Raw genomic sequence first — 26543 nt, forward strand, 5'->3', positions numbered from 1 at the left:
GAATACCAGTCCTCTTTAATCTCTTTCCTCATGTTGGAATCTGTCGTCTCGACCCTACTCAACAAGGTTCTAGGAGCCTATGTCTCTAACCTCAATTACAACCAACTCCAGATCGGCATCTGGTCAGGTAAATCGTCTCATTAGCCATAGTCATTTGCTCACATTTCATTGTAGGCGAGGTTGTTCTCCGAAACTTACGACTCAAACGCGAAGCGCTCGATAAACTCAACTTGCCTGTAGACGTCCTTCATGGTATATACATATAAATATATATATACATCTATTCTTATAATATATCTATCTTGCTAACCTAGAAACACTTTGTATTGTTAGGCTATCTTGGGGAGCTTACCCTGACCATTCCATGGTCCAACTTAAAAGGGAAACCGGTGATGATCAATATCAACGATGTTTATGTGCTTGCTGTACCCCGGAATGAGTCAACCGTAAGTCCTTGGATGTATTTACTTTACATAATCAAATTTTCAATCCAACCTTATGCAAACTCAACTCTATGGCTTCACCCCTTACTTTTAATACAAGATGACGGCAGATGAAATAAAAGCGCGCCAACACGAAGCTAAGATGCGAAAATTGGCTGACGCTGAAATGATACATCAACCAGTAGAACACACAAATGCAGCCGAAGATGCTAAGAATGAAACCTTTGCCAACCAACTTATGCAAAAGATCCTCAATAATCTTCAGTTCTCAATTACAAATATTCATATTCGATATGAAGATGAAGTATCAGCACCTGGTCACCGGTTTGCGGCCGGAATCACTCTTAACGAACTATCGGCAATTTCCACAGATGAAAACTGGATCCCACAAACTATTGGTGATGCTGTTAATACTATTCACAAAGTAAGCTGTTAAAGTTGGCTGTTAGTTAAACGTTAAAAAAAAGACTTTATTCATTAAATGTTTTTTTTTATTAGTTGGCAACATTGGAGTCCTTGTCAGTCTATTGGAATACGGACACATACTCGCTGTCTCATCTTAAAGATGACGAAAGTTTTACGAGGTTCAGAAGCCTAGTAAGACTAAAAAATAAATAAATAGTCTAATCCTAATATATATATTAAAAGGAACGTTTTGATAGATTGCTACCAAGACGCATGTCCCCCCAGAACACCAGTATATTCTAAAGCCGGTTTGTGGCACAGGAAGGGTAGGTATCACACTATACGTGTTTTGTCCAACGAAAAAAAAAACTCACTATATAAATAAATAATTATAGGTAAAACTGAACAAGAAGTTTGGTGGTGAAACACCAAAGGTCGATTCTACTCTTCTGTTCGACGAACTTTCATTTGTTATTGACGATGAACAATACAGAGATGCAATTCTCATGATAGACCTCTTCCACTCTTATCTTAAGAAGCAAAAGGTATTATTCAGTCAAAACAAAAACAAAAACAAAACAAAACAATAGAAGCAGTAAAACTATATTTTGTTCTACTTGTCATACATCATCCTATTGTACTCATACCCCCCCTTTTTTTTGGAACATTCGAATGTATATGTGTGTGTTACAATAGTACCAGAAACTACATCCGCCTAGTACAGTAACACCACGCACAGATCCGCGTGCTTACTTTCAGTTTGCTGCAAATGCTGTCCTGTCGGAAATTCATGAAAGAAACCAACGCTGGACATGGGCTCATATAAAACAAAGACGCCAAGATAGACTGGATTATATTGACTGTTATGTTGCAGATAAACTTGGTCAACCTACCCCAGAGCAAAAACAGAAACTTGGTGAGCTTGAACATAAGCTGAGCTATGAGGATATTAGGCTTTATAGAGGTCGGTCCAAGGCACATCTTCGGCGCGAAAAAGAACGATTAGGTAAAGCAATATTATATCTAGCTATACATACGCATATATAATTTATCTGGTGTAAGGTACTAACAATATGTATAGCTGCCGAAGAAGAGCGAAAGCGTAAGGCAGCTGCAGCTCAAGCTGCAAATTCTAAAGGCTGGCTTGGTTCATGGTGGTCAACACCCAATACAGCCAATCAGCAAGAAGAAGACGAGGACTTGGTTATTACTGAAGAACAAAAGCAAGAATTCTATGATGCAATCGAATATGATGAAGATATGGCAGCTGTTGTAGAATCCATCGAGTTTCCGAAGGATGTATGTATATAAATTTTGTCTTGAGTAACTACATAAAAGAATACATGTACTAACCAACTTAATTATCTAGACTATGCTCCTTTGTCTCCGTACGACTTTAAACAAGGGTTCTTTTACTTTGAAACGAGAGCCTCATGCGAACAATCCTCTCGAGCTGGTGTCACTTGTTTTTGATACAGTGATGCTAGGCGCTATTCAATATGTGGATTCTTTCAAAATTACAGCTGCTCTTGGTGACTTGATCCTTTACGATGGTGCCACAAAGAATACCCAGTATAAAAAACTAATCGGTGTAAAGCAAAAGGAACCTAAAGATCGACGAAAATCTCAATTGGACAAGCACTTAATCAAGTTTGAAAATATGAAGAATCCTTTCTTTTCGCTTGCAATCGAGCATAAACCTCTAGATGGGCGCGCTGATAACGCAATGGCTTTAGTAATGCGAAATATTGATATTGTGTACAACCCTATTACTATCAGTGCCGTCATTGAATTCTTTAGACCTCCTGAAACGAGTGCTGATAGTGTTAATGCATTAATTGAGGTTGCTGGTGATACATTGGAGGATATCAAAAACCAGACACGCGCTAGTTTAGCATTTGCTCTCGAAAGACATACCACTTTAGATCTTCGAGTGGACATGGATGCTCCTGTAATTATCATTCCAGAAAAGTAAGTAAAATTATATCCACTATAGTTTCCAGTACAGAATCAGGGAAGTTGGTTTTAACTGTTATACACAAAAAATATTAGTTGTTCCTTGAAGAATTGTCGAGGTATTGTTGTTGACGCTGGTCATATCAATATTGAGAGCAATTTGGCACCTGCTGGTGCATTCAATGAGATGAAGTCCAAGAAAAGTGCCGAATATACCACGGAAGACTATGTTCAACTTAGATCATTTATGTACGACAAGTTTACCATTCAGCTCACGCAAACGAAGATTCTTGTTGGCGATTCAGTTGACACTTGTCTCGCTCAAGTACGAGAGCCTACCAAGGAATACAATCACCTTCATCTTGTTGATCGCATAGATATGACTTTCTTGTTGGAAATGTGTATTGTTGCAAAGTCGAACGACTTGACACGTTTCAAGATGTCTGGTCATCTTCCACTATTGTCAGTCAATTTCTCGGACACAAAGTATCGTATATTAATGCAACTTCCCCGATTGATTGAAGCTTCTGGTATTTTGGGCAATGATAAGCCGGATCATCTTGAAAGTGACGAAGAGGTGGATCAACAAGCAGCTTTGGATGCTCAACGTCGTATGAGCTTTATGAACACCCGACTATGGGAACAATCCGATGGTGACCTTTATATCGACAGTGATAGCGATAGCGATCTTAGCCAAAAGGATTCGGATGAACTGTGGTCTGTGGCAGAAACTGCAGAAACTGAAGCTACCCAATTGAAGCAAAAAACATCGAAAGAGACCCATGTAAATCAGAAAATTTTTGAACTTGATTTTAAGGTAGACAAGGTTTCTGCAAATGTGCTCATGGCAAGACGACAAAGAGAAGAAGGTTCTACATTTGAGGATCTTTTGTGTGAAGTAACTCTAGAACATCTTTCAGTTGAATACTGTATGCGCCCATTTGATATGTCGATTGGACTTTCGCTTGAATCTCTTAACGTGGTCGATCGTATGGCTCATGGAAACGAGTTCAAATACCTTGTTACTTCCGACAATATGGTTGTCCCGTCTTCAGATTCAAAGTCTAAATCTGAACCAACAGAACTCGTTCATGTGGAATATATTCGTGTAGACAAAGAAAGCCCCGAGTACCGAAATAAGTATAAAGGAATTGAGCAGACGGCCAATGTAACCCTCTCAACCCTGAACTTCATTGTCACCCAGAGCTCAGTCTTGACCCTCTATAGCTTTGTATTGGATACATTTGTTGAGGATGAGTCGCCTACTAGAAGTTCCATTGACCCATTTGTTGCTTCATACCCCAAAGCACAGGATAGACGGGTTTCCAGGCAACAAGACAAAAGATTATCAGTCTCCAAAGACGCTGATCAACGTCGACGGTCTTCTGCCGTGCCACCCAAAGATTCAACACCACCACAACCTAGCAATATATATGTGCACCTTTTATTGGATAGTGTGAACTTTATTCTTAATGATGACGGTGTACGTCTTGCAACAGGTCGACTCTCGCACGGTGACATGTCTGTACTTATGATACAGAATACTGTCAAGCTCTCTGCCAAGTTTGATAATTTCACTTTAACAGATGATCTCAACGATACGAGCGAGGGATCAAAAAATACTCATCAGACCGACCTTTTGACAATTCAGGGAGAAGAGTTGATTGATTTACGATTCGAAAGCTTTATAGAAAACGGGCCACAAATATATCCAGGCTATGACCAACTTCTCTACCTTCGTATGGGATCTGCTCAGTTCACCTTCCTTGAACAGCCAATTACTCGCTTTATGAGCTATTTTAGTAAATTTGCTGAAATGAAGCTTATGTTTGATCGTGCTCGCCAGGCTGCCTATGAATCCGCTCAGCACCTTCAACAAGCTGTTACAAAAATGCATTTTGACGTTGTTATCAAGACGCCAGTTGTATTTTTCCCCGAAATGCATAATCATCCTATGGATGTTGTAGTAGCACATCTCGGTGAGATTTGGGCATCTAATACGTTTGTGGATGAAGAGGACGGGTGTATTAATGCCATTCGCGCTGGCTTGCGTGCCATTAACGTTACGTCTACATTCCATGCCATCCATCCAAGCACCAAGAAAATACAAGTACAAGAGCTGCCAATTGTTGAAAACACAAACCTTACATTGGATATCAAGAGCCCTCAGCAGATTAACACTTTACGACCTGATATGGATATTAGTGGAAAGCTTTCTGATCTCTCGATGCGCTTGACTGAAGTCCAGTATATATTTCTGATGGATGCGGTTAATATGATTTCAAGAATATTCTCTGGGACTGAAGAGCCCGATTCTTCGTCTAAAACTCATCCAAATCAGTCGAATTTACTGACTCAAGAGGATCAGCTTCAAGCAACAACTGATGAAAACACTAATATTAACTCTCGAACAAATGTGAGCTCCGATGTGGATGAAGAGAACCATGAAGAACCACCGCGGATCCGTATGGACCTCGATGCACAGACTATTGCACTTGAGCTTTTTACGAACAAAGACGTCAACAATTGGACACAACCACCCGATAGTTTACTGAAGGTTGCTATGAACGGCAGTAGAGTTCAGGTAGAAATGCTTAAGACGGGATGCATCAAGACAGACCTCAAGGTTAAATCTCTGGTTGTCAATGACTCTCGTCCCAATATCAATAGCAAGTACAAAGAAATTATGCCAGCTATTGAAAACGGTTATCAATTTGAGATGCTGCTCGACCTTTCACCAGCTGATCCAGTACGCCGTGGTGTAGCTATTATGACTATTAATGATCCAAAAGTTATTATTTCCCTTGATCATGCCTTTGTGCTACAGAATTTTGCCATGTTACCATTTACCCAAAACCATAACCCCGCGTCCTCCCATCAATCTTCCGCTAAGCACACAGAAGAGTTCTTGTCTGGTTTGGCTGAGAATCTCGCTGCTGAACCCGTAGTAGAGCAAGGCATTGAGCTGTCTTATAGTCTAAACGTAGTCCGCGCGGAATTCGTGCTTTTGGCCAATCCAGATACCATAGAATCTGAAGCGGTTGTTCTTTCTGCTGAACAAGTCATGATATCTCGGCAGGCTGTTACAGCACTTGTTGTACGACAGATGGGAATGTTCCTTTGTCGAATGGATAAGCGTAATGTATCGACACTCAAGTTTATCCAAACATTTGACGTGTCTATTTCAATGAATATTGATACCAAAGGTCCTGAAGGACAACCCAAGACAGACTTGCAAGTTGATGTGGATGCACTTGTACTACGTCTATCTTATCGAGACGCAATGCTCATCACAGATATTTTTAACAAGGCGTATGCCCTTTACGAGAAAAGTGTTGGTAGTCAACCACCGGCTTTATCTGGAACTAGTCCTGCTCAAACAACTGTGTCAACAAACAACACACCACATGCGCATGAACTACCTAGGTTTATGGAAGCAAAAGAATCGGTTTGTTTAGCTTAAAATTTGTATTTTTATACAATGTATTAAGCCATTAATATTTTACTGTAGCTTCGAGCTTCTTTCCAAGGCATGCAAGTCATCTTAATTGATGAGATTCACGAAATGCCTATGGTAGACATGACTCTAAAGCCATTTAGTGTTGATGTTGCCAACTGGTCTCGTTCAGTAAGAAAATATTATGTGTTCTTTATGCTTTATTAACGTCCTCTCTTTTACTTTTAGCTTTCTGCGACAGTGGAGCTTGCAACTTATATAAACTACTTTAATATCAAGAACTCCCATTGGGAGCCTTTAGTAGAGCCATGGAATGTTCAATTGGCTATATCACGGAACAATATGCTTCCTAACGACCCACTTCACGTAGAGCTGCTGTCTGATAACATTCTTAATCTTAATGTGACTCACACTTTCCTTGAGAGTGCAATGGCTACGATGCATCTCTGGGATAAAAGATCATACAATGGTTACCATGGTGAACGTGGTGCGGTTGCGCCATATCGGATTGCAAACCACACTGGTTATAAGGTGCACGTTTGGAGTACGAAAGTAGGAGACAAAAAAGATACAGTAATCAAGAGTCTTGAAAATGGACAAGAGATGGAATGGTGGTTTGAAGATTGGAGAAAGCGACGTGAGGTAAATATTAGATAGTATAAAAAAGCATGCTAAAGAAAATGATACTTTGAATTATATTACCTGTTTAAAATACTAGTATATACTTGTACTAATATCATATTTTTATAGACCACTTCATCTGGAAACAAGAATTTATTGAATGTCCAATTAGAAGGTGCCTTGTGGGAAAGTCTTCGAGATATTTCAGTGGACACAGAAGGCGAAAAAATGCAACCTCTCCAGCCTATGATAAATGATGTTGAACATCATATAATGTTTGATATCAAACTTGTAAACAATGTCAAGGTTGTTACTATTCGATCAACCATGGTTATTGAGAATAAAACACTCTTGCCTGTTGACTTTGTTTTGCTTGATAAGAGCGGGAATCCCTGTTCGCATATAAAGAAAATCGGTAAGTTATCTTTTGACCTTATTTTTGTTTTATTTTTTTGTAAAAAAGGATATTAAACATTATAATCATGTAGCCCCTGGCCAAGATTATGCCATTCCTATTGAAGCTGCCTATAATGATCGTTTTTGTGTCCGACCTGATGGTAAGTATAATAATGTGTATGGATAAAAACTAAAATATCTTTATTAGCTGGATTTGGATATAAATGGGCAGACAAAATGCTGCACTGGACAGACTTTGTTCGCCCTGGAGAAAAACCTAGCACAATACAATGCTTAGGAGAAGGAGAAGATATGCCACCATTTATGTTCCAGATCCATTCACGTTTTGATAAGAATAATCAGCTATTCGGGTAAGCTTCTCTTAAATTAAAACACCCTGTGTGAATTGAAAAAGAAAGGGTGTTTTTTTAACAATGTTTTACTCTTTTTCAAGTCACTATCCTGTTATGTCCATTCGTCTCAGCGCTCCTGTAGAGATTGAGAATTTGTTGCCTTTCGACTTTAACTTTAGAATTATTGACAAAACTGCTAAGCAAGACTTTGGTTCTTTCTTACGAAAAGGAGGTGTGGCACCACTTCATGTGATTAAAAATAAGCACTTGCTCATACTAAATATTGCGATATTGGACTCAAGTAAGTAGATAATAGGGACACGTTTAATTATTGGGTATTGAGCTGTCTTTTTGTGTTTAGATTACAACCCAAGTGATTTTGCTATTATTAGCACGAGAGGCACAGAAGATTTGAATATAGAGGATACACTCCAGCTTAAAAGCAAGGATAATGTACTTCTCACGCTCAAAATCAATACTATGTAAGTTTTTCTAAAGTCAATATATTTATTTGCCTGCATGTCTGACATATATTGCTTATATAAAAACCTTAGGGATATTCCTGATTCTGGAGGTGCTCGCAAATACAGTATATACTGTCCATATATCGTGATCAACAAAACTGGATGTCCAATTGGGTTCAAGCCAAAGCTTGCATGGCAAAGTTCGATGTTTTCTGGCGCTCAAAACACTGCAGTGTGCCGTCCTGGAGTAAAGGTTCTTTTTATAAAAACAAAACAAAATATTTTATAATATACTTACATTATAACTGTATTTTAGCCAGAGCCATTTATGTTCTCTTATCCCAAGATTGACAATAGAAATAGATGTCTTATTCAAATATCTGGTTCCGAGTGGAGTATAGTATGTGTGAAATGATTAAAATAGTTTAGAAAGAATTTTTTTATTGATAAATTATGTTTTGTGACTATATGTAGCCTATAAGTTTTGAAGCTGTTGGTACTATGTATGATGTTACAGTTCCAAGTCCTTCAAAGACGGAAGAAATTCATGTCGGTGTCAGTGTCCAGGAGGGACAAGGAAAGGTAAGAGTCGTATTACTTAAGTTAAAATAATATTCTTACATATTGACTTCCTATACATTAGTACAAGATATCAAAAGTAATTACTTTTACCCCTCGGTTTATTCTGAGTAACCAAATGGATGAATTCATTCGTTACCGAGAGCCAGAATCGAGAGTCGATCAAGATCTAGAACCAAATCAAAGAATACCATTATACAATTTGCGTCGGAACGCGGAGAAGCAGTTGAGTATTAAGCTTCCTGGAATAAATAATCGATGGTATGTTTTATATAGTCCAATATTACCGGAAACAAAGTACAAAATAACACTATCTTTGCTTTCTATATCACTTTATTAGGTCAGCTCCATTTAATATCCAAGACATTGGCAAAATGCATGTTCGACTAGATAGTGCTGATGGCTCTACTGCAATGCTCATGCGAGTCACTACTATCCTTCAAGACGCCACTGTATTTATTGTTTTATCCAAAGAAGACAGTAAAAATTGGCCCTTCAGGATTGTGAATGAGACAGATGATACCATGACATTCTATCAAGAAGAATTGAGCATTATGCGGGATGATTTCAGTGATAACAGAATGCATCAACAAAGCGCAAGACGGTATCGACTTCCTCCTCATCAGTCTGTTCCATATTCTTGGGATATGCCTGCAAATAAGGATAAAAAGATTATTTTAAACATTTACGGCCGCGAAAGAAGCATTAATTTGCAAGAGATTGGTAGTCAGTTACCTTTCAGATATACTGTAAGTAACAGTAGTATATATATATATCAACCCGGTGATTTCTCTTCTTAATTTTCTTTCTAGACACGGGAAGGAAAACCAGCTATTGCATCAATAGATATCAAGATATCTGATATGGTCCAATATGTCTACCTGAAGCCGTTTGTTCAATCAGAAAGTCTGTTCAGACCTACCTCACAAGGGTCTAACTCCTCTGTTACATCTCTTTCTCCTTCTACGTCTACATCGACGTCCTTCAAAGATACAAATGTCCGAGAAGGGTTTGAAGCTGTAGAAATGAATCTTATTTTGAACTTGATATTCAAGATCGAGATCAAGCAAATCGGTCTTTCGTTTATTAACAGGCGTCTTGATGTAAGTATCTTACTTCTCGTATATTTGAGCTATTATATATAAGCGCATCGCTAATAAATATATATCTTACACCAGGAAATTGCATACATAACATTGCGAGGGCTCAATGTTAGCTTTAAGGATTCAAATGTTTATCAATCCCTTCGGTGGAGTATAAAGTGGATTCAGGTAAGCTACACGATTTTGAATTAATATGGCATCAATTTTTACACAATCAACCCATTAGATCGATAATCAACTACCAGGATCAGCCTTTCCTATCTTACTTTACCCTACAAATGTAACCAGGGAAGGCAATCATGAGATTCTTCCCACATTACAACTTGCTGTCGATAGAGTCAAGGATGATTGTGAGTCGCCGTTACCATTATTTTGTTCAAATTTTTCTTTTACTGACTGAGTAAATATCCTTTTCTAGCTCATGGTGTTCTTTACATCAAATATTTCTCTGTTCTTTTACAGAAAATGAGTGTTGAAATGGACGAAGCTTTCGTTTATTCTATCTTGGACTTTTCACATATCAATGTGGAAGGATGGAACTCTGTCGTGGATGATGGGTATGATGCTTACATTTTTTAAAAGCAAAGGTCGCTTTTTACTTCAGATATCTAATATAATTTATTTGACTTGATAAATAGGAAACTGTGGGAATACACCAATGAGATTCCGGATGTTAATTTAGAAGATGGAGTAGCACAATTATATTTTGAAATGCTCAGTATTCAGCCTATTCGCTTTGACCTCTCATTCTTACGAACGGATCAATTAAATATTGTTGATGAGAGGTATAAAGGATAAAGACTACAAAGTTTGAGCTCTTTTTGAAGCAGGGAACTAATATTACCTTTATTTTAGACCACAAGGAAACTCTCCTCTAATGTTCTTTGTAAACATCTTGACTATGGCAATTGGAAATATTAATGTGAGTTGCATATTATTAAGCTTATACTTTAAATTCTGTGCTAATATTTTTGAACGCAGGCCGCTCCTATGAAATTCAACGCTTTGGCTGTTGAGAATTTACGAGCTAGCGGGTCGGATCTTAGCAATCGTATTTTTATTCATTACAGCGATCAGTTCATTTATCAAATTCACAATGTCCTTGGGTCAGCTGACTTCCTTGGAAATCCTGGTATGTGCTAATTTAAGCATGCTATGGTTTTGATAAAGCTAATGGCAGCTACTCACACTAAACATAGTTGGTCTTTTCAACAATTTGAGTTCGGGTGTCGCTGAGCTATTTTATGAACCTTGGCAAGGATTTATTATGAGTGACCGTCCTCAAGATCTTGGACTTGGTATTGCAAGAGTACGTTTTGTTGGAGCGTTCGTGATTGAATTGTGTTACTAATGAAATTGAGAACAGGGTTTTAGTGGATTTGTGCGCAAGAGTGTATTTGGAGTAACGGATAGTTTTACTAAATTTACTGGAAGTATCGGTAAAGGACTGTCCGTAGCAACTATGGATCGCCAGTATCAGGATAAGCGTCGTCAGAATATGGCGAGAAACAAGCCTCGACATGCTTTAGTAGGTGTAGCCCAGGGAGCCAATTATTTTGCCAACAGTATAGCAAGTGGAATGACTGGACTTGTGGTAAGTCTTAAACACGTTTGTACTACCATAGAAGAACTAAATCTAATAAAAAATGTGTAGACACGTCCTATCGAGGGGGCTAGTAAAGAAGGTGTCAGCGGATTTTTTACTGGGTTTGGAAAAGGACTTGTTGGGTAAGTAACTAGCATGTAGAGGGACAAAAGAGTAAATACTACTTCTTGTGCTTACTCATAGCAATATAGTGCTGTGACAAAACCAGTTGTTGGTGCCTTTGATTTGGCAAGCAATGTGACTGAAGGGATTCGTAACTCGGCTACACCAACGGATGTCAATGACATTGAACGTATTCGGTACCCCCGCTATATAGGAAACGATGGCATTCTAAAGGTAATCTTGATATGAAAGTATATTTTATCAGTTAGCTCCTCCGTACCTAACATTCTGGATATAATTATATGCCTTTATTAGCCCTATTCTACGAAAGAAGCTCAAGGTCAACATTGGCTAAGAGAAGTAGACAATGGAAAATATTTTCAAGATAGTTATATCTACCATTGTCACGTCCAGAGCGATGAACGAGTTGCAATGCTAACTTCGAATCGTGTGATGCTGCTGAGAACACGCCGACTTATGGTTGAATGGCAGGAACCATTTACTGAAATTGATACAATTAAATGTCAATCTACAGGTATTGCCATTAAATTGGTTAATGATAAATGGGAACCTTTCCTTGTAATCCCAGATAAGAAGACTCGGGAGCTGCTATTTAGAAAGATCGAAGAAGCAGTACTTAAGTACAACAATGTCCGTAGACCTGGTCACTAAAAAAGACAAAGCTTATATAATAAAATTGAATAATATTTTTTTCTTGTAAAACTGGCTTATAACAAGACTTTGGGATTCTTATTTGAATTTATAAAGATTTATTGAAAAGAAAACTAGTTATTAACGGCTTTAACAAAAAAAAAGTACATATAGAGCACAAAACTTTGGAAAAATACATGTGTTGTTTATAAGCATGTACGAAAGCTATGGAATTAACTATAGTTTCCGGGAACAACTCTTTGACATCCATATGTGGAAACTCCAAGGTTGCAATCAGCTGACTTAGAGCAGCATCGAATACAGAAGACATTGGCATCAGGCTCAATAAGATTAACAAAGTACTTGTAGCCATTACATGTTCCCTTTGGTAGATCCTAAATAAATATTATCAGTAAACGCGTTTTTTTAATAGAATTTATTATCAATTATATTACCTTGTTGTCGTATTGTCCTCCACCGTCAGAAGCAGACAGCTTGTACTTAGTACGGTCGATCTTGCCAGTGACTTGAGAATAAGTTCCTGTCGACACATAATGAGCAGATTTGATGAATCCGGTTGGGAAGACCTTTGATCCTGAGGCTAGGGAAGTGCTTGTGCAAAATGGGACTGCATCATTTTCTGTGTCAGAGATGTTCTCTCCTGGGTTGGGAGGCAGGTAAGAGCAGAAGGCAGAGGCAGAGTTGACGTGGATGGCAGCTCCTGTTCCGCGCTTGGATAGACGGACTGGAATAGCTTGGACAATTGAGGCAGCCAAAAGGCAGAACACAATGATAATTGCAGATGTGTAAGAGCGCATATTATTATATTTAAGAAGCTGTTGTTATTATTCTCCAGTTGACAATTGAACCGGTATTTATACCTTTGAGATTAGTATTTTTCAAAAACATTACTCTTACGTAAATATAAACAGTGGCTGAGTGTATTAACCTTAAAAAGAATGCTTTTGGAAGGCTTCTTTATTCTTTGTTTTGTTTTGCCAAAGGTTTATTCCGTGGCAGATTGTCTTGTCTTGTTATTTGTTTATCTTACTTAACCTTCACTTCAAAAAACATCCTTTTTTAGAAATTTAATACTACAAATAGAGTGCAGAAAAAGTTTTATCCTTTTAAAGATATTTTAACCAACTTGGCCCTTTTTTAGCTTTTTATACTATTATTATTATTATTACTATTACTATTATCATTCTAAAATTATCTATGACAAAAGTGAATATGCTTCTATTCATATAAACTAGTTTTTTACCTCTTTTTTTTTTAAAAAAAAAATAACTAAATATGCAAAGCCTCCTAGATGACAAACCATTGACCTTACAACTGGTTGCTATAACATTAACATGAACGCTTTAATTTCTCAGTATGTATACACATTATACACATGTCCAGACTATTAAAGAGATAAAGCTATCTTTAGAAGAGGAGCAAATTTGTTTATTCAAATGTTTAACTTTTCCTTTTGTTTGCTTCATTTTTTTAGAGTATGATTTTTCTGTATTTGACATTTATTTTGAAACTTAAATTCACCAAAAAGAGAAAACTCCTTTTAATAAACATGTTTCAAATTCACTTTATAAATAAACATAGATTCCCATCCAAGGCTATTTCCAGATCCAACAGACTTTTAGTACATCAGACCATTATTAGCTCGTAAGCCCTGATGAAGCAGCAAATAAACGTTATTCCACCTGACTAATTCAATTGTTAGATTATGTTTCTAAGAAAAGAATGAGCATGATCTCAGCAACATGTAATCAGCCCATGGTACAGATTCAAAAGCCTCATCAATAATCCCCATTAAACTTTTAAAAAATTATTAATTTAATTATACGTGATGTTTCCACTAAGAAAAAACCATTCTGAATAATGGTTTCAACCACAATACAGTCTACTAAAGCTATGTAAGATTGGCAGTTGGGGTTGTGTTATCATAAAATCACGAGATCACGTGCTGTTTTGTACATGTAAATCACAGTTGATCTCTGAATCTGATCACTCTTTCAATTGGTGCCCTGTACAGCTGTAGTTTGTGTACGGTCATATGAACGTTTAGTTTATCCGTAGGCTATGATACAATAGACTCAAGTCATATTACGCAAGAAGCGGTCTGTTCTTTTGGTCACAGATAGTTATTATGGGCCAGTGGGTTACATATTTTGGGAGCACAAGTATATTTCGTTGTTTTCTAAGCCAAGTATTTCACTTGTACTGTATTTACTTAAACGAAATTGAAGCTATTCTTAAACATAGTATAGGAATACTATTTTATTTTCAAGTATTAAAAAAGACCAGACCGATAGAATTATATAATATGCACACCAGAACTTCTTTTTAAACAAGTCCAACATTTTTTATTGGACAAGTACTGCTATTATCCAAAGTCTTTTGTAACACTCCAATCAATTTTGACCTATGGCAAGCTTTGGTAGATTCTCGGCAGGAATCTGCAACTCATGCCAGGATTTTCGATTGTAAGAAAAGTTATAAAGCATGTTATATTATAAGCTTGTCCTTCTATTCAAAACAAACCCATATATTACCCTCTCTTATTCAATCTTCATGTTACATTTCCATCGCAGCTTAGGTGGACCAATGTATAGTATGCGTGCGTAATTTTTAGTTTTTGAAGTATAAAATATTTGCTTTAAAATCCGGATTTTTATTTTCTGGCAGATCTTGAATAAATGTGTGACAATTTCATGCACATCACCTTCCAGAAGTGGGCGATTCAAGTGTGTCCATTTAGACCAGCGACCCAAGGCGTACGACGTTTTGCGTCTTGCGCACGACTTTTACAAACTACATAATCTATATATATCGCATATAGAAAAAAATAAAACTTATATATTTGCTACTTAAATGTAGCTATAGATTCAAATATATATTAAATAATAAAACATTTTATTCATTAATTAAATTATTCATCTTTTAAGAAATAGATTTCACTTACAAAAAGTACTTTGGGTGGTTAAGGACCAGATATTAGTGCTGGATGGCGGACCACAAGTCACTTTTTATGAGACTGGCAAATGGTTAAATACGGAAATTCAATAAACGTAGTACTCCAGAGAAGTGTCGTACTCGAGAGGAAAAGTGTCGGGTCAGAATAATTAGTGATACCTCTTCCTATGCTATTAATTTAAACACCGCATTTTCTTTTAAAGAAAAAATATGCTATTGGAAATGCCAAAACTGAATATCTTGTTGGATCACTTTGTAGAGAAACAGTTTCTGTACAAAGTAAACCGAGCAGTTATTTGGTTTTATATTTTCGGCAAAGTTTTTTTTACTCGTAAATAAAAACAATCGAAATTCAATTAGTTTTCGGGAGTATAGAAATAATGCACCATAGGTATAAAAAAACACTTGGTATAAATGAAAACAAGATTCTGCTTCTACTAAAATTATCTGCACATTGAATGCAAAGTATAATATAACCTATTTGACTTGTGTCTTGCTTAATTCTATAATGTGTTAAATGATCCAGATACTTTACATACATACATAAGCCAAGGTTTGGCTACACAGACTAGTTTACATTACTGAAATACAATATATATTTTTTTGGAGGACGTAACTTTATATTTGATTTATGTCTTGACTGATCGTGTAGTTTATAAGTCTTTTAAATATTATGCGTGTCGAAAAGATTTGATTTCGAAAATTATATATTGACATTATATTTGGATGCTTTTAGTATTTGATCAGAGACAGCTTGTTATGAAAGTCAAATATGACATTTATTGAAGCAGAGAAAAAGGTTTGAGCTTCAAAATTAGACGATCTTTCTTTTCTAACAAGATACTTCTTTAGAATCCCCAATGTTTTCCATAGGCGTTCGTAAGTAGCATATTAAGTGATATTTAACCGTAATTTAACATTATGAGCAGGAAAAGGCAATAAGAGATTCAAACCGATATTAAGAGCACGGCCACAACGACATAATCTTACTATTGATTCATCCGAATCTACTAAAATGTCTCCAAATGAGGAAGATGATGAATCATTAGAATCATCTAATAGTACATCATCGAATACACAAAATTTTGCCCAAAATAGAAACCAAAAATTCACAAAAAGGCCACGCTCGCAAGAAAAGACAAAAAAAAGATCTGCTGGAAATGTCATTGAAGTACCTACCAAGATCACTCAAATGGAAATAAATAATACATCAGAACATTTACCACTCTCAGACGTGTCTAATGACTTGCTTGGGAACAAGCGTGGAAAGGCTCTAGCGACACTAGCATTCGAATCCTATATGACGTCTACTACAAACATGTATAGCATGGTATACCCAGATCGTCCTGTTAATAATTCAATTAAATCGAAATACCAAAACAATTCTCGGTCACAGTTGCCGCCTTTAGCTCGGTCGCCAATAGAAACAAGAGTACCTACAATAATCATCACACCACCAACACCAACACTAACACCTTTACAAACATACTCAACACATACATGTAAAAGCCCAGTACTAAAGGGCAACGAAAGACACATCATCGATAATATTGAAAGAAATGCTTACGAAAAAGCCGTTCCCCAAAGGTTAAAAGATAGTATAGAAAAACAACTTGAAAATGCGAAAGAACTGTTTGAAAGAAAGAAGGCCAAGTGCAGTAGGGAATCATTTTACTCTAAACTATCTCCAACCCACCCTAGGTAAATCTTATAATTATTATCGGATTATGATCTAAAGTATATTTCTATAAAGTCGGATACATCAGACAGCTGTCGTTGATGAGGAGATTGTGATACTTCCCCTCGAAACTCAACACTCTTTGTATGACTCTGAATCAGAAAAAGAGTCGGGAGATGATAGCAAAGACTCTGAAGAATCCATTCCGCCGCCATATACTAGAAAACGACAGCCAAAATTACGAGAACATAAAGCCGTAAAACATTGGTCTTTCGTTGAAACCGAGATGTTTTATATAGTAAGTTGTCACTTTTTTATTTAACAAAAAGAAAGCTGTTGTATAGTCTATGTTTGGTATAACCAAAATTCATTTAACAGATTCTTAAACATTGTGGTCCAGACTTTTCGTACATGCGCGAGTTCCTGGAGAACAGGACATATGACCAAATCCACAAAAAGTTTTTATATGAGGAAAATTACCATCCATGGAGGATAACCCAATGCTTTAAGGATCACTTCACTGTATAAATTTACATAAATACATAATTAACTTCCACCTTTGTGGTGGTGAAGTAAAGTAAAGTATTGGAATCCTTTAATGTTTTGTACCTGGGAAAATTATATTAATCCATAACTAGAATTACTGTAATTCATACGAGTGTTCTTTGAGTAATAAAAGTATAAAAAATTATGAGCATTCAATGATGGTTTTTAATTTATTTTAAAAGAACATGCTTTTATAATATTGATTCAAGGTAAAGATGTATTTATCAAGAATATTAAAGGATTAATGTAACAAAAGCACAAATAATGTCTGTATATATGGCCAAGGAGAAATGGTTAAGAATGTTGGAGTGAAGAGTATGAAGAGTTTGTATATGTGCGTATATACTGGGAGTCTGTGGATGATCAATGGTAACAATAATACTAAATAATTTTTTTTTAAAAATCAAGCAGACATTAGATCTGGCTTAATGGGTGCAGACTTTTGGATTCGAGAAACAGACGGTTTTTTGTTGGCTGGTAATACAGGGGACAATGGGAGAATTGGTTCAGAAGCATCGGCAATTTCGCCACTCGCACCTTCATTTCTGCGGACAGCTTCGCCCTGTTCTTTTAACTTCTTTATTAAAGGTACGGATGGTTTTGGTCTGTATGTATCCACTGCCTCAACGCCCACTTCAATAGCAAAACGATTAAAATAAGTTAGATATTCCTCTACTGAATTTGATTTTAAAGTACCTTTGTATTGCTTCTCTTCACAAGAATACGCATTTGTTTTGAGCTCAATAATTGTGTGAAGGGGTATGCGTGCATAGGGCAATTTCTCATGACTGATATTCATAAAGAAAGCATACATGCATCGAATAGTTGCCTGATGAGCGATAATAAGAATATTCTCATGCTGTTCCAATTCCATGATTACCGGCTCTAGTCTTAATACCACATCACGATAACTCTATAATACAACCTTAGTCCAGACTTTCAATTATTCTTTAAGCTTACTTCTCCTCCACGGTAGCGGTAATTGAATTTGTCTTCATCCCGTCGGGCATAATCTTCTGGATATTTTTCCTGAGCAACACATCCATTAGACTTCATTACACACACACATTCCGTACAACTACTATCTACACTGGTCCTAAACCTACTGCAATTTCATCGTATGTCATTCCATCGCATACACCCGTGTCTAATTCATCGAGCGCCTTCCATTGTTTCTTGGGGTAAGGTAGCCCAGCTGCAGTTTGGATCGTACGTTTCAGGGTCGATGTCCACACAACAAGTGGGCGGTCTCCAATATTCCTTGCAACCAAGTCAGGTAACTCTTTTGCATACTGTCGTCCTCTCTCAGATAATTCGGCATCTCCACCAATGCGGTCTTGTATATTGAATTGAGACTCTCCGTGCTACACAATTGACACGTTTAGTCGTCATTCATTAATGAGTCATTATGAAGGAATTGTCTTTTACCCGACTGAACCATATACGCTTTGGACGAGTCTGAAGATTAATTAGATAATATACTATCCGACTCTCGAGATAGTCCTGGACCAGATTGATAATGTATTGGCTTCCTGAATTCACCAACTTTACATAAGAATAATTATCCTCGGTAATAGTCTCGTAGGATCCAACATAATTCTTGATACGCGTCTCATAGTCCTTGCTTGCTTTGATTGGATCCATATTTTTATAATCTGGTGAATGCGTCTGGACATCCAGCATATTGGCGCCAATCATATCCTCAACCTCACAAATTGATTCAATAAAAAGGGGCTGAATATTGTTGCGTGTAAGTTGTTCATTAAGCCATGCCCTTGTTTCTTTTGTACTATTGGTAGCATCAAAAATAGCCACGGTTCCTTTTTCTCGATCAAACCAGCTAAGCATGGCCTCAAGTGCTGCTGTGGCAGCCTCGCGGCGTTGTTTGAGTCCGGTACTGTTGTGTATGTCAAAGAAAGAGGCCGGTTGACCAGAACCAACCAACTTTCGTCTATAGTTTGCTACGCTGAATGACTCTGTCTTTATACCGAGCCAGGTCAAATATCTACAGACTATGTATTCATACATACATAATTTAGGGAGTGAAAGTGTTAATGGTCGATCCCGCATAATGTTTTTCGGTTTTATAGTTATGATTGGTACCTTTTTGAGCAATATATGTTTTGCCGCGTGCAGGCAAACCAACCATCTAATCTCACATTAGATTTCAGCAATAAGTGCTTTCACTCTTTTTGATTTAAAGAGTTTTTCGGGGAAGTCTGTCTCAGACATTGGAATAGCTTTGTTCCGTAGGCTTACCACACATGCGATTCTTAAATCTGTAATGTATGAAATGAGCAACTAATCATAATAATCGTGCGTTTTTCTTTGAAATATAAATTTGTACTGTTTAGAGTTGAATTGATTTAAAGAAGGAAGTTTGAATATAAAAGGCTTACTTGTTGACATTCTTCTCGGGAATCAAGAGGGAACAAGAGCTTGCCTTTTTCTTTCTTTCGTTCCTTCGTTCGTTCTTTTTCTTTTTCTAGCCTGTGGTTGACGGGATAATTATATTCACATAACCCCGATATTACTGAGTATTAAAATATACGATGGAATGCAAGAAATTCAGTCATTTCAGGAAGTAAAATTACGGTTTTTTAATTTCATGTTGTGCAAAAAATGTCGTATCCAGCAATGATGTCACTTGACCCTAATATAAAGTCATGTTCACATTTGTTTATTTTTACCTCATAGCCCATAGCCCATAATTAAAATCTTGGCAATTTGTTTTCTATAAGCTAGAGAGAGTTATTTGTTACCCTTACCAATCTACAGTTTTCTTTTACAGACATTCAAAATGACTATCCATTTTTTATTTATTTATGAATATGAATTGGTTCCAATGAATCTTACTATTTATGAAGACTTATTTCCATCCGAAACAATAAGTTCTTGTGCTTATTTTCTAATGAATAAGCATCCATAATGGCCTACTCGTGTAATGGATCCAGCTGCATATGAATGGAATAATGAAAATATGAATATATTTTTATATAATAAACCGATATACATTTTATTCTGACATGAAAAGTAGATTTATTTAATTATTTTTTAACAAGTGTTCAAGCGCTTCTGTTGCTGCAAAACAGTTAGGTGCTTATATCTGAGCTGTTCAGAGATGTGTCAAACTTTGTTATCTAGATCCCGAGAGCATTCTCAATATATATATTAGACAAATATTGTATTCTAAAAGAAAAAGATTATCAATCTCTTTTAATAACATTAATGAGAACTCTACTGCTGCTTTAATTGAATTCTCAGAAAATTATTATATACTTGTGATTCTTGAAGTTTCTCATCGTATTATTTACAAGTTCATTATAACTCCATAAAATATGTCCATCAAACACGCACAATTTCAACCTGTGGAAAGGAATTATAAGAAGAAAAATAAACAACAGTGCGATTGGGTCCAAAAGTGGCAGCTGATCGACATGGATTTTACAGCAGAGCGTGTGTTTCTTGGTGAACTAGCCTTCCATAATCGCTTGAAACGAGACATATTTTGGTCAAAGGAGAAAATTAATGTAGTGTTTACAGGGCATACAGCTAAGACGAATGCAACATCGATTCTAGGCTCAATATCGGTCATTGCATTAATAAATGTTAGTTTAAGAGTTTCAAAATGTAGCAACAAGAGGAAGCATAGGCGTGCAACTGATGGCCATAGCACAGGAACAGAAACAGTAGCGGGGCAATATTTGAGTTTTTTAAAGAATATTATAGATAAAATAAATAAGTATCATGGGATGAAGGGCCATTATCTTGTTATAGATAATGCTCCTACCCATCGCTCAACGGATATAAGGAGATATATTCACTCTCAATGCTATCAATATGTTTATCTTTCTCTATATTCTCCGGAACTGGATCCAATTGAGCAATAGTGGTTAGTTGTCAAAAGTAAAGCTAAGAAAAATAAGTCTCTAGAAATATAATCCCTGATCTGTAGAATCAGTGAGAGATGCGGTATATCTTTAAGCGATCCCAGAGGGCTTGCTTCTCATTCTACTAAGTATTTTGGCAAATGTCTCGATAAAGAAAGACTATAATTATATTTAAAAAAAACGAAGGACAACAGATGACTGATAGATGGTTACCATTAACAATTTTTCTCTTTGTTAAGACATTTTGGAAAAATGTAAGACTTAAAAAGCTATTGCAAAGAGTTGACTTTGAGTCATTTTGATAAATAGGATGACCATGGCCACATGTAAAGGTCATTAGTGCTCTATTGGACCTGGCTATTAATGGAGCAAATATTGGGATGTGTACCCGATTAAAGAATCAAATGCTTTTACAATATTCTTTGCCATAGTTGAGTTGGTCACAATCAAGGAGTGTAATGTGTGAGAAGCCGTATACTTGGTTTATCAAATATGAAAATAAAGATAATGACTTTTGTCACACCATTTAAGATGGATTCAGGCGAAGATTTTGCTCTTGATTTTTTTATATTGGTTTTTCGAAAATGAAAATGAGCTTCCAAACCGCGAATATTTATAATATAAAGTATCATATAAGACTTGATTAGCCCATAATTTCTTATACTCTTAATTTTATAAACTGGCTAAGCTATAAGGCTTGAAATATGGGATGATATACATATATATGTATATATTGCATTTATCTGTTGACTTTACTGTAAAGCACTAAACGATTGGATTTATATAACTGAAAGAGAATTTTGTTGATGTTACATTAAAAAATTGGAAAGAGAAAAGTTTTTTTTTAAAAAAAACTGAATGGTCTATTCTACGAAATGTTGTATCACCATTAATACCTTTACCATTATCACGCTAGGAAGAAAAGGTTGTTCATCCATAACGCAGACCCAATATACTCTTCAAATGACATATATAGTGAAACTCACGATACGTTATTGTGTGTGTTTTGAAATAAACATGTCAACATATTTCAAAATGGTCAGGATAGTGTTCGTCTTCGACAGCGGCTAACACAAAGACAACTAAGATAGGACTATACTCCACCCTAGACAACTTTAAGTGAATTTTACTAGAGGCTGTTTGGGGATGTCTTCCAAACAGGATATAGAGCATTTCTCATCGTTTATGAGGTTTTCGGTTTTTTGAAAGATAAAGGATCCGGTAAGCAGGTGTCTCTATGGAGCCTCCCACAAGACAGTACGACTTTCGCGAGGAATTCTAAACTTTCAAGATTGAATTCACGTTTTTCGAGGAAGATTCGGTATGCATGGGTGGCGGAATACAGGCATGAAGATCCAATTTTGTAGCCTTATATAAAGATGTTCTGCCTATAATTATGGCTCTTATGAGAAATGAGAAGTCTATAGAAATAAATATATATTTTGAAATAAGCTTATAAAGAAGTAAGCTTTATCTTACTATGAAATGTTTCTTTATCTATTTAGTTATCTTATATTGAAAATAACTAGTAGCTTTATGTTACTCTCTGGAGAATCAAATACGTTATTACTATTTTATGATAAAAAAAACGTACTTTTGATTTAACTAATTATATACATTATTATTCGTGTACCTGGTAAGAGAAGAATACACTAACATCTAATAAGTGAAAAGCGCACATTTAAATATCTTTAACAACATTGGTCCCGAATTAAAAAGCACATAGAATGCTATAATTTATCTAACGTTTATAAAACACTTAGTATTGTGAGGTTAAGTCCCCTATGTTCAATTTGTGCCTAAGCTTTACATGTAGAGTCACATCTAGTCTGGCTTTATAGTCATTTTTGACTAGAAGCTGGTTAGATACTTTGCAAAACAGTCGATGAATTAGCTTCAAATATTGAGTCTAATTGGTGTGATTTTTCTTGGTAATTTAACCTCACACAATGTCCAAAATCATTTACAAAAAAGTTGATGGCGTTTTCAAAAGTTTGGTAAGTCAAGAGCAGAAGAACTGTATAGATAATATAATTTATTTCTAGGTCTAAAGTGAGTGTTGGTACACCCAACCAAAGGGACTGTTTGTGTCTTTTTGTATTTGCCATGTGGGCCAATAATGATGGTCTAACCGGAGCGCAACTAAATGGGTCCCATTGTTTCGGGACACGTATTTGACATGAACATGGCTCTCCGCCTTTTCTGTCACGCTTTTTTGGGAAGCATCCGGAGAAGACAACAGCCAGGAAGCATCTTTTGTGAGAGAGTCTGAAGTGAGCTCAATAGGAGCAGATTCGATCTTTTTAGAACGGTTTCCAAGTTTGACGGCGTCAAAAAATTCGTCAAGTGTGTGAACTGGTCGTTGATTAATTTCTGTAATCCATATCCCTGGCCGGAGCGACATCTGGGCAGGGGAGCCAAATAAGCAGCATGAAACATAAAGTCCTTTGGGAACTTCTTTTTGCATCTGCTCTTTAGCGGCCATGTATGCGTCCTGGACCAGCATTCCCTGCCATCCAATAACACGAGTAGTTTCTTGACCATTAAAGTATGTAGTAGGAACCACAATCTCAAGCTCATGGCCATTCCTGAATATCGTCTAATTACACAGAATAAATATTATAAGACACGGCATACTATTGTCAGTTTACCATTTTTAACTCTTCTTCTTGAGAGAACCGGGCTAGGTCTGATACATTCATCATCATCACACCATTTATCAAGAGAACGATATCTCCCGCACTCAAGAGACCTGCGCATGGGCTACTAGCATCTGTAATACCAGTAATATATAACACATGGGACTGGTTTTCAGTCTCCTGGTAACGATCCAACCAATGTTCAGGTAACCCCAGAAGTCGCGCATTGGCCAGTTGCATTGTCCACAATTCGGCATCCAGTCCACGCACACCCGGCACTTCCCCTGCCCGTATAGCATCCAGAATAGGTAATATCAGGTGGGCTGACAGTCCTCCCATCTCACCCCCTTGGTTACCGCGTTCATCTTCATTAGAGAAGCTCATCCAACTAGCCTGGACTTTTCCGTCTTCGTCCGCCAAAACTCCACCCTGACCATTTAGACTGCCCTCACTAGTCTTGTATGCCTCAACATTCATTGCTCTCCATCGTGGAGGAGAGGTTTCCTTGGTGCGGATAGGTTTAAGCATTGACACGGTGGCCTTTTTGATGACAGGAAGATTATCGCCTATGAATAAAATTAATATGCTTAAAGTTCATTATACTGAAGTTGGAAATTTACCACCAAGACCAACATAATTGACACGATCTCCGGGTTTAAGGACTTTGTCACTAAACATTGCTACATGGACTTCAATTCCTGAACTCTCCAGACGATCCCAATCAAATGTGAGGACCGCATAGTTATAAAATGGATGAAGGAAGAGCAAGCGAGCTGACATAGTGATAGCATTACCAAACGTGAGAGATATAGCTGAAATACCAACTGGAATAGTATCACGATCACACACAACCAATGGAGGATCCATAGAAACAATCAAACCTGCGCCGTAAGAATGTGAGTTCTTGAGTCCATCAATAATATAAGGAGGGTGTGCATCAACTGCCACTAGACTCTTAGCTAAGCGTTGGAATGGATCTGTTTTTACAGAAAATAATCGTCTTGGTACTTTTAAAAGCGGTGTGATTATGGGAGGCTCCCCAAGGTTTTTATAGTCCCACAAGCCAGTAGTATCTAATAAACATCAAATCAATAACTCTGTTAATAAACATTGAGATGCTTAAACCCATAACAGACTAAACGAAAGCCAATAAAAAAACCATCAACTTACCATTACGAATAGCCATCCTAAACTTGTGCCAGGTATGGTCCACATGCAAAATCATCACCTTGTCTTTGAGGGCTCTAGAGAGCGAATAGTACCGGATAGGAACCCGTTCTCCTTGTGGAATTTCCTTTGAAATCTTTATAAAGTCATCGAGATTCCGGACTACTTGGTTGTTAAGTCCAATTATAACCGATTTTCTTAGAGCCAAAGCAGTACCCAGTATGTACCCCGCTGCAGCCACATAAACTCCTGGCTTGTCGAGAGATAGTCCGTAAGAGCGTGCCATTTGGTACGATAAGTCATTTAATATTCCCCCACCAAATTCAATGAAACGGTTTGGAGTGATGGCGTGAAGATCTTGAACAGTGACTTTTACTTGGTGAAGTACACCTTGGCCACGCGACACCACGAGTTCAATGGTATTGTGGACTGAATTATCTAACAAGTCGGCTAAATCCAAGAAATGGGTCACGATTCGGCCATTGCCTGTCAGCAGAATATCACCAGATGCAAGGTGACCGTCAGCGGGACCAAGAGGCAAGACGGATTTGACGACCAAGAGTCCTTGGATGCTTTCCTGGTTGTATAGCCGTAAACGTGCTTCAATGTGAAGACTGAGGCCCAATTGAGAAAGCTCGTCATAGGATCTGTACTCGAATTCTGCTTGGATTGTACCCCGTGAGACATGTTGACTATTTTGGATACACTCTAGTGCTCTTTTAACTCTGTTGAGAGGAAGATAGTAGCTTGAAGACGAATTGGTAGCACCACCTGCGTTTAGGGCAATAGCACGTCCGTAAACATCCAGCACAGGACTACCACTTGAACCTGCACTGGTACTTGATGCGGCTTGCATATAAAAGGTATCAAAATCATTGTATTCTCCGATTCCATAGTTGGGTGTTTCTCTATCAAGACGAGCCAATGTTCCTGCCAAAATACTCAGTTTTTCACCTGCATCATTGCTAATGGGGTTATAAGCAGCTGTTTGGTTAATGAAGTGATATCCAACTTTTATTCATCTTAGAAGCACTGACCCCACTACACGGATCTCTTGCCCAACTCTAGCACCTTCAGGGCAGAGTGGTATTCCGGGAATCGTAAGGAAACGAACGTGCGTAGGATCATACTTGAGGAACCCAAAGTCATGCACAGGATCACGATATATAGGTACCAGTTCAATCTCTTCATAATTACATAGAACGGCCTGAGCAACAATAGGAGACACAGAAACTACATGACGATTAGATAGAATGATGCCACGAACTGGATCGACCACAAATCCTGTGGCAGTGAACGCACCGGGTGTCTCTGTATCGAGACATCTTACACGAGTGGCTTTTATTGATATAATGCTCTTGATACATTTCTCTAGTGTTGTTTCCCAAGTCTCTTGCGGAAGTGTATCTTGTTTGCTGCTTATTTGAGCTTGGATATCTTTACCAGGTTCCGTTTTTGAGCGTATACGCGGTGTGTAGTGTGTTTGGAAGTCATGGACAGTTAAAGACGGC

The 26543-nt window shown here is 37.2% G+C and overlaps 6 protein-coding genes across 6 annotated transcripts; 3 read left to right on the forward strand and 3 right to left on the reverse strand.

Moving 5' to 3' along the window:
• Positions 1-30: 30 nt before the first annotated feature.
• PHYBLDRAFT_57710 (hypothetical protein) lies at positions 31-12157 on the forward strand (the record flags this gene model as incomplete). Its single annotated transcript, XM_018440246.1, has 37 exons — positions 31-127; positions 175-252; positions 334-446; positions 544-867; positions 942-1040; positions 1106-1174; positions 1244-1393; positions 1545-1854; positions 1930-2147; positions 2218-2819; positions 2901-3381; positions 3505-4075; positions 4112-6252; positions 6316-6432; positions 6490-6903; positions 7012-7297; positions 7371-7439; positions 7487-7649; positions 7733-7932; positions 7993-8113; positions 8186-8348; positions 8412-8495; positions 8570-8677; positions 8739-8935; positions 9015-9423; positions 9487-9777; positions 9853-9945; positions 10004-10127; positions 10196-10334; positions 10416-10562; positions 10633-10699; positions 10759-10909; positions 10977-11086; positions 11144-11371; positions 11432-11505; positions 11575-11719; positions 11801-12157. 37 exons carry the CDS (start codon positions 31-33, stop codon positions 12155-12157), a joined length of 9510 nt encoding a protein of 3169 aa, XP_018286066.1.
• A 218-nt stretch (positions 12158-12375) lies between these two features.
• Positions 12376-12849, reverse strand: PHYBLDRAFT_102610 (hypothetical protein; the record flags this gene model as incomplete). Its single annotated transcript, XM_018427734.1, has 2 exons — positions 12376-12531; positions 12592-12849. Coding segments are annotated over 2 exons (414 nt in total), but the record flags the coding sequence as incomplete, so codon positions are not given.
• Positions 12850-16127: 3278 nt separating this feature from the next.
• PHYBLDRAFT_150704 (Homeodomain-like DNA binding domain-containing transcription factor) lies at positions 16128-17318 on the forward strand (the record flags this gene model as incomplete). The annotated part of the gene is made up of 3 exons (XM_018432536.1): positions 16128-16813; positions 16866-17088; positions 17169-17318. 3 exons carry the CDS (start codon positions 16128-16130, stop codon positions 17316-17318), a joined length of 1059 nt encoding a protein of 352 aa, XP_018286068.1.
• A 154-nt stretch (positions 17319-17472) lies between these two features.
• Positions 17473-19750, reverse strand: PHYBLDRAFT_136507 (hypothetical protein). Its single transcript, XM_018429792.1, has 8 exons — positions 19738-19750; positions 19596-19617; positions 19440-19485; positions 18765-19348; positions 18443-18700; positions 18297-18365; positions 18033-18249; positions 17473-17969 (listed from the first exon to the last, which is right to left on the reverse strand). Exons 1-8 carry the CDS (start codon positions 19743-19745, stop codon positions 17740-17742), a joined length of 1434 nt encoding a protein of 477 aa, XP_018286069.1. The 5' UTR covers positions 19746-19750; the 3' UTR covers positions 17473-17739.
• Positions 19751-20674: 924 nt separating this feature from the next.
• Positions 20675-21622, forward strand: PHYBLDRAFT_173524 (hypothetical protein; the record flags this gene model as incomplete). The annotated part of the gene is made up of 2 exons (XM_018437049.1): positions 20675-21044; positions 21567-21622. 2 exons carry the CDS (start codon positions 20675-20677, stop codon positions 21620-21622), a joined length of 426 nt encoding a protein of 141 aa, XP_018286070.1.
• Positions 21623-23315: 1693 nt separating this feature from the next.
• PHYBLDRAFT_86371 (hypothetical protein) lies at positions 23316-26428 on the reverse strand (the record flags this gene model as incomplete). Its single annotated transcript, XM_018443646.1, has 6 exons — positions 23316-23428; positions 23537-23825; positions 23878-24431; positions 24486-24938; positions 25036-25997; positions 26070-26428. Coding segments are annotated over 6 exons (2730 nt in total), but the record flags the coding sequence as incomplete, so codon positions are not given.
• Between the last annotated feature and the right edge of the window lie 115 nt (positions 26429-26543).

The sequence above is a fragment of the Phycomyces blakesleeanus genome, assembly GCF_001638985.1.
Source record: "Phycomyces blakesleeanus NRRL 1555(-) unplaced genomic scaffold PHYBLscaffold_26, whole genome shotgun sequence".
Lineage (NCBI taxonomy): Eukaryota > Fungi > Mucoromycota > Mucoromycetes > Mucorales > Phycomycetaceae > Phycomyces > Phycomyces blakesleeanus.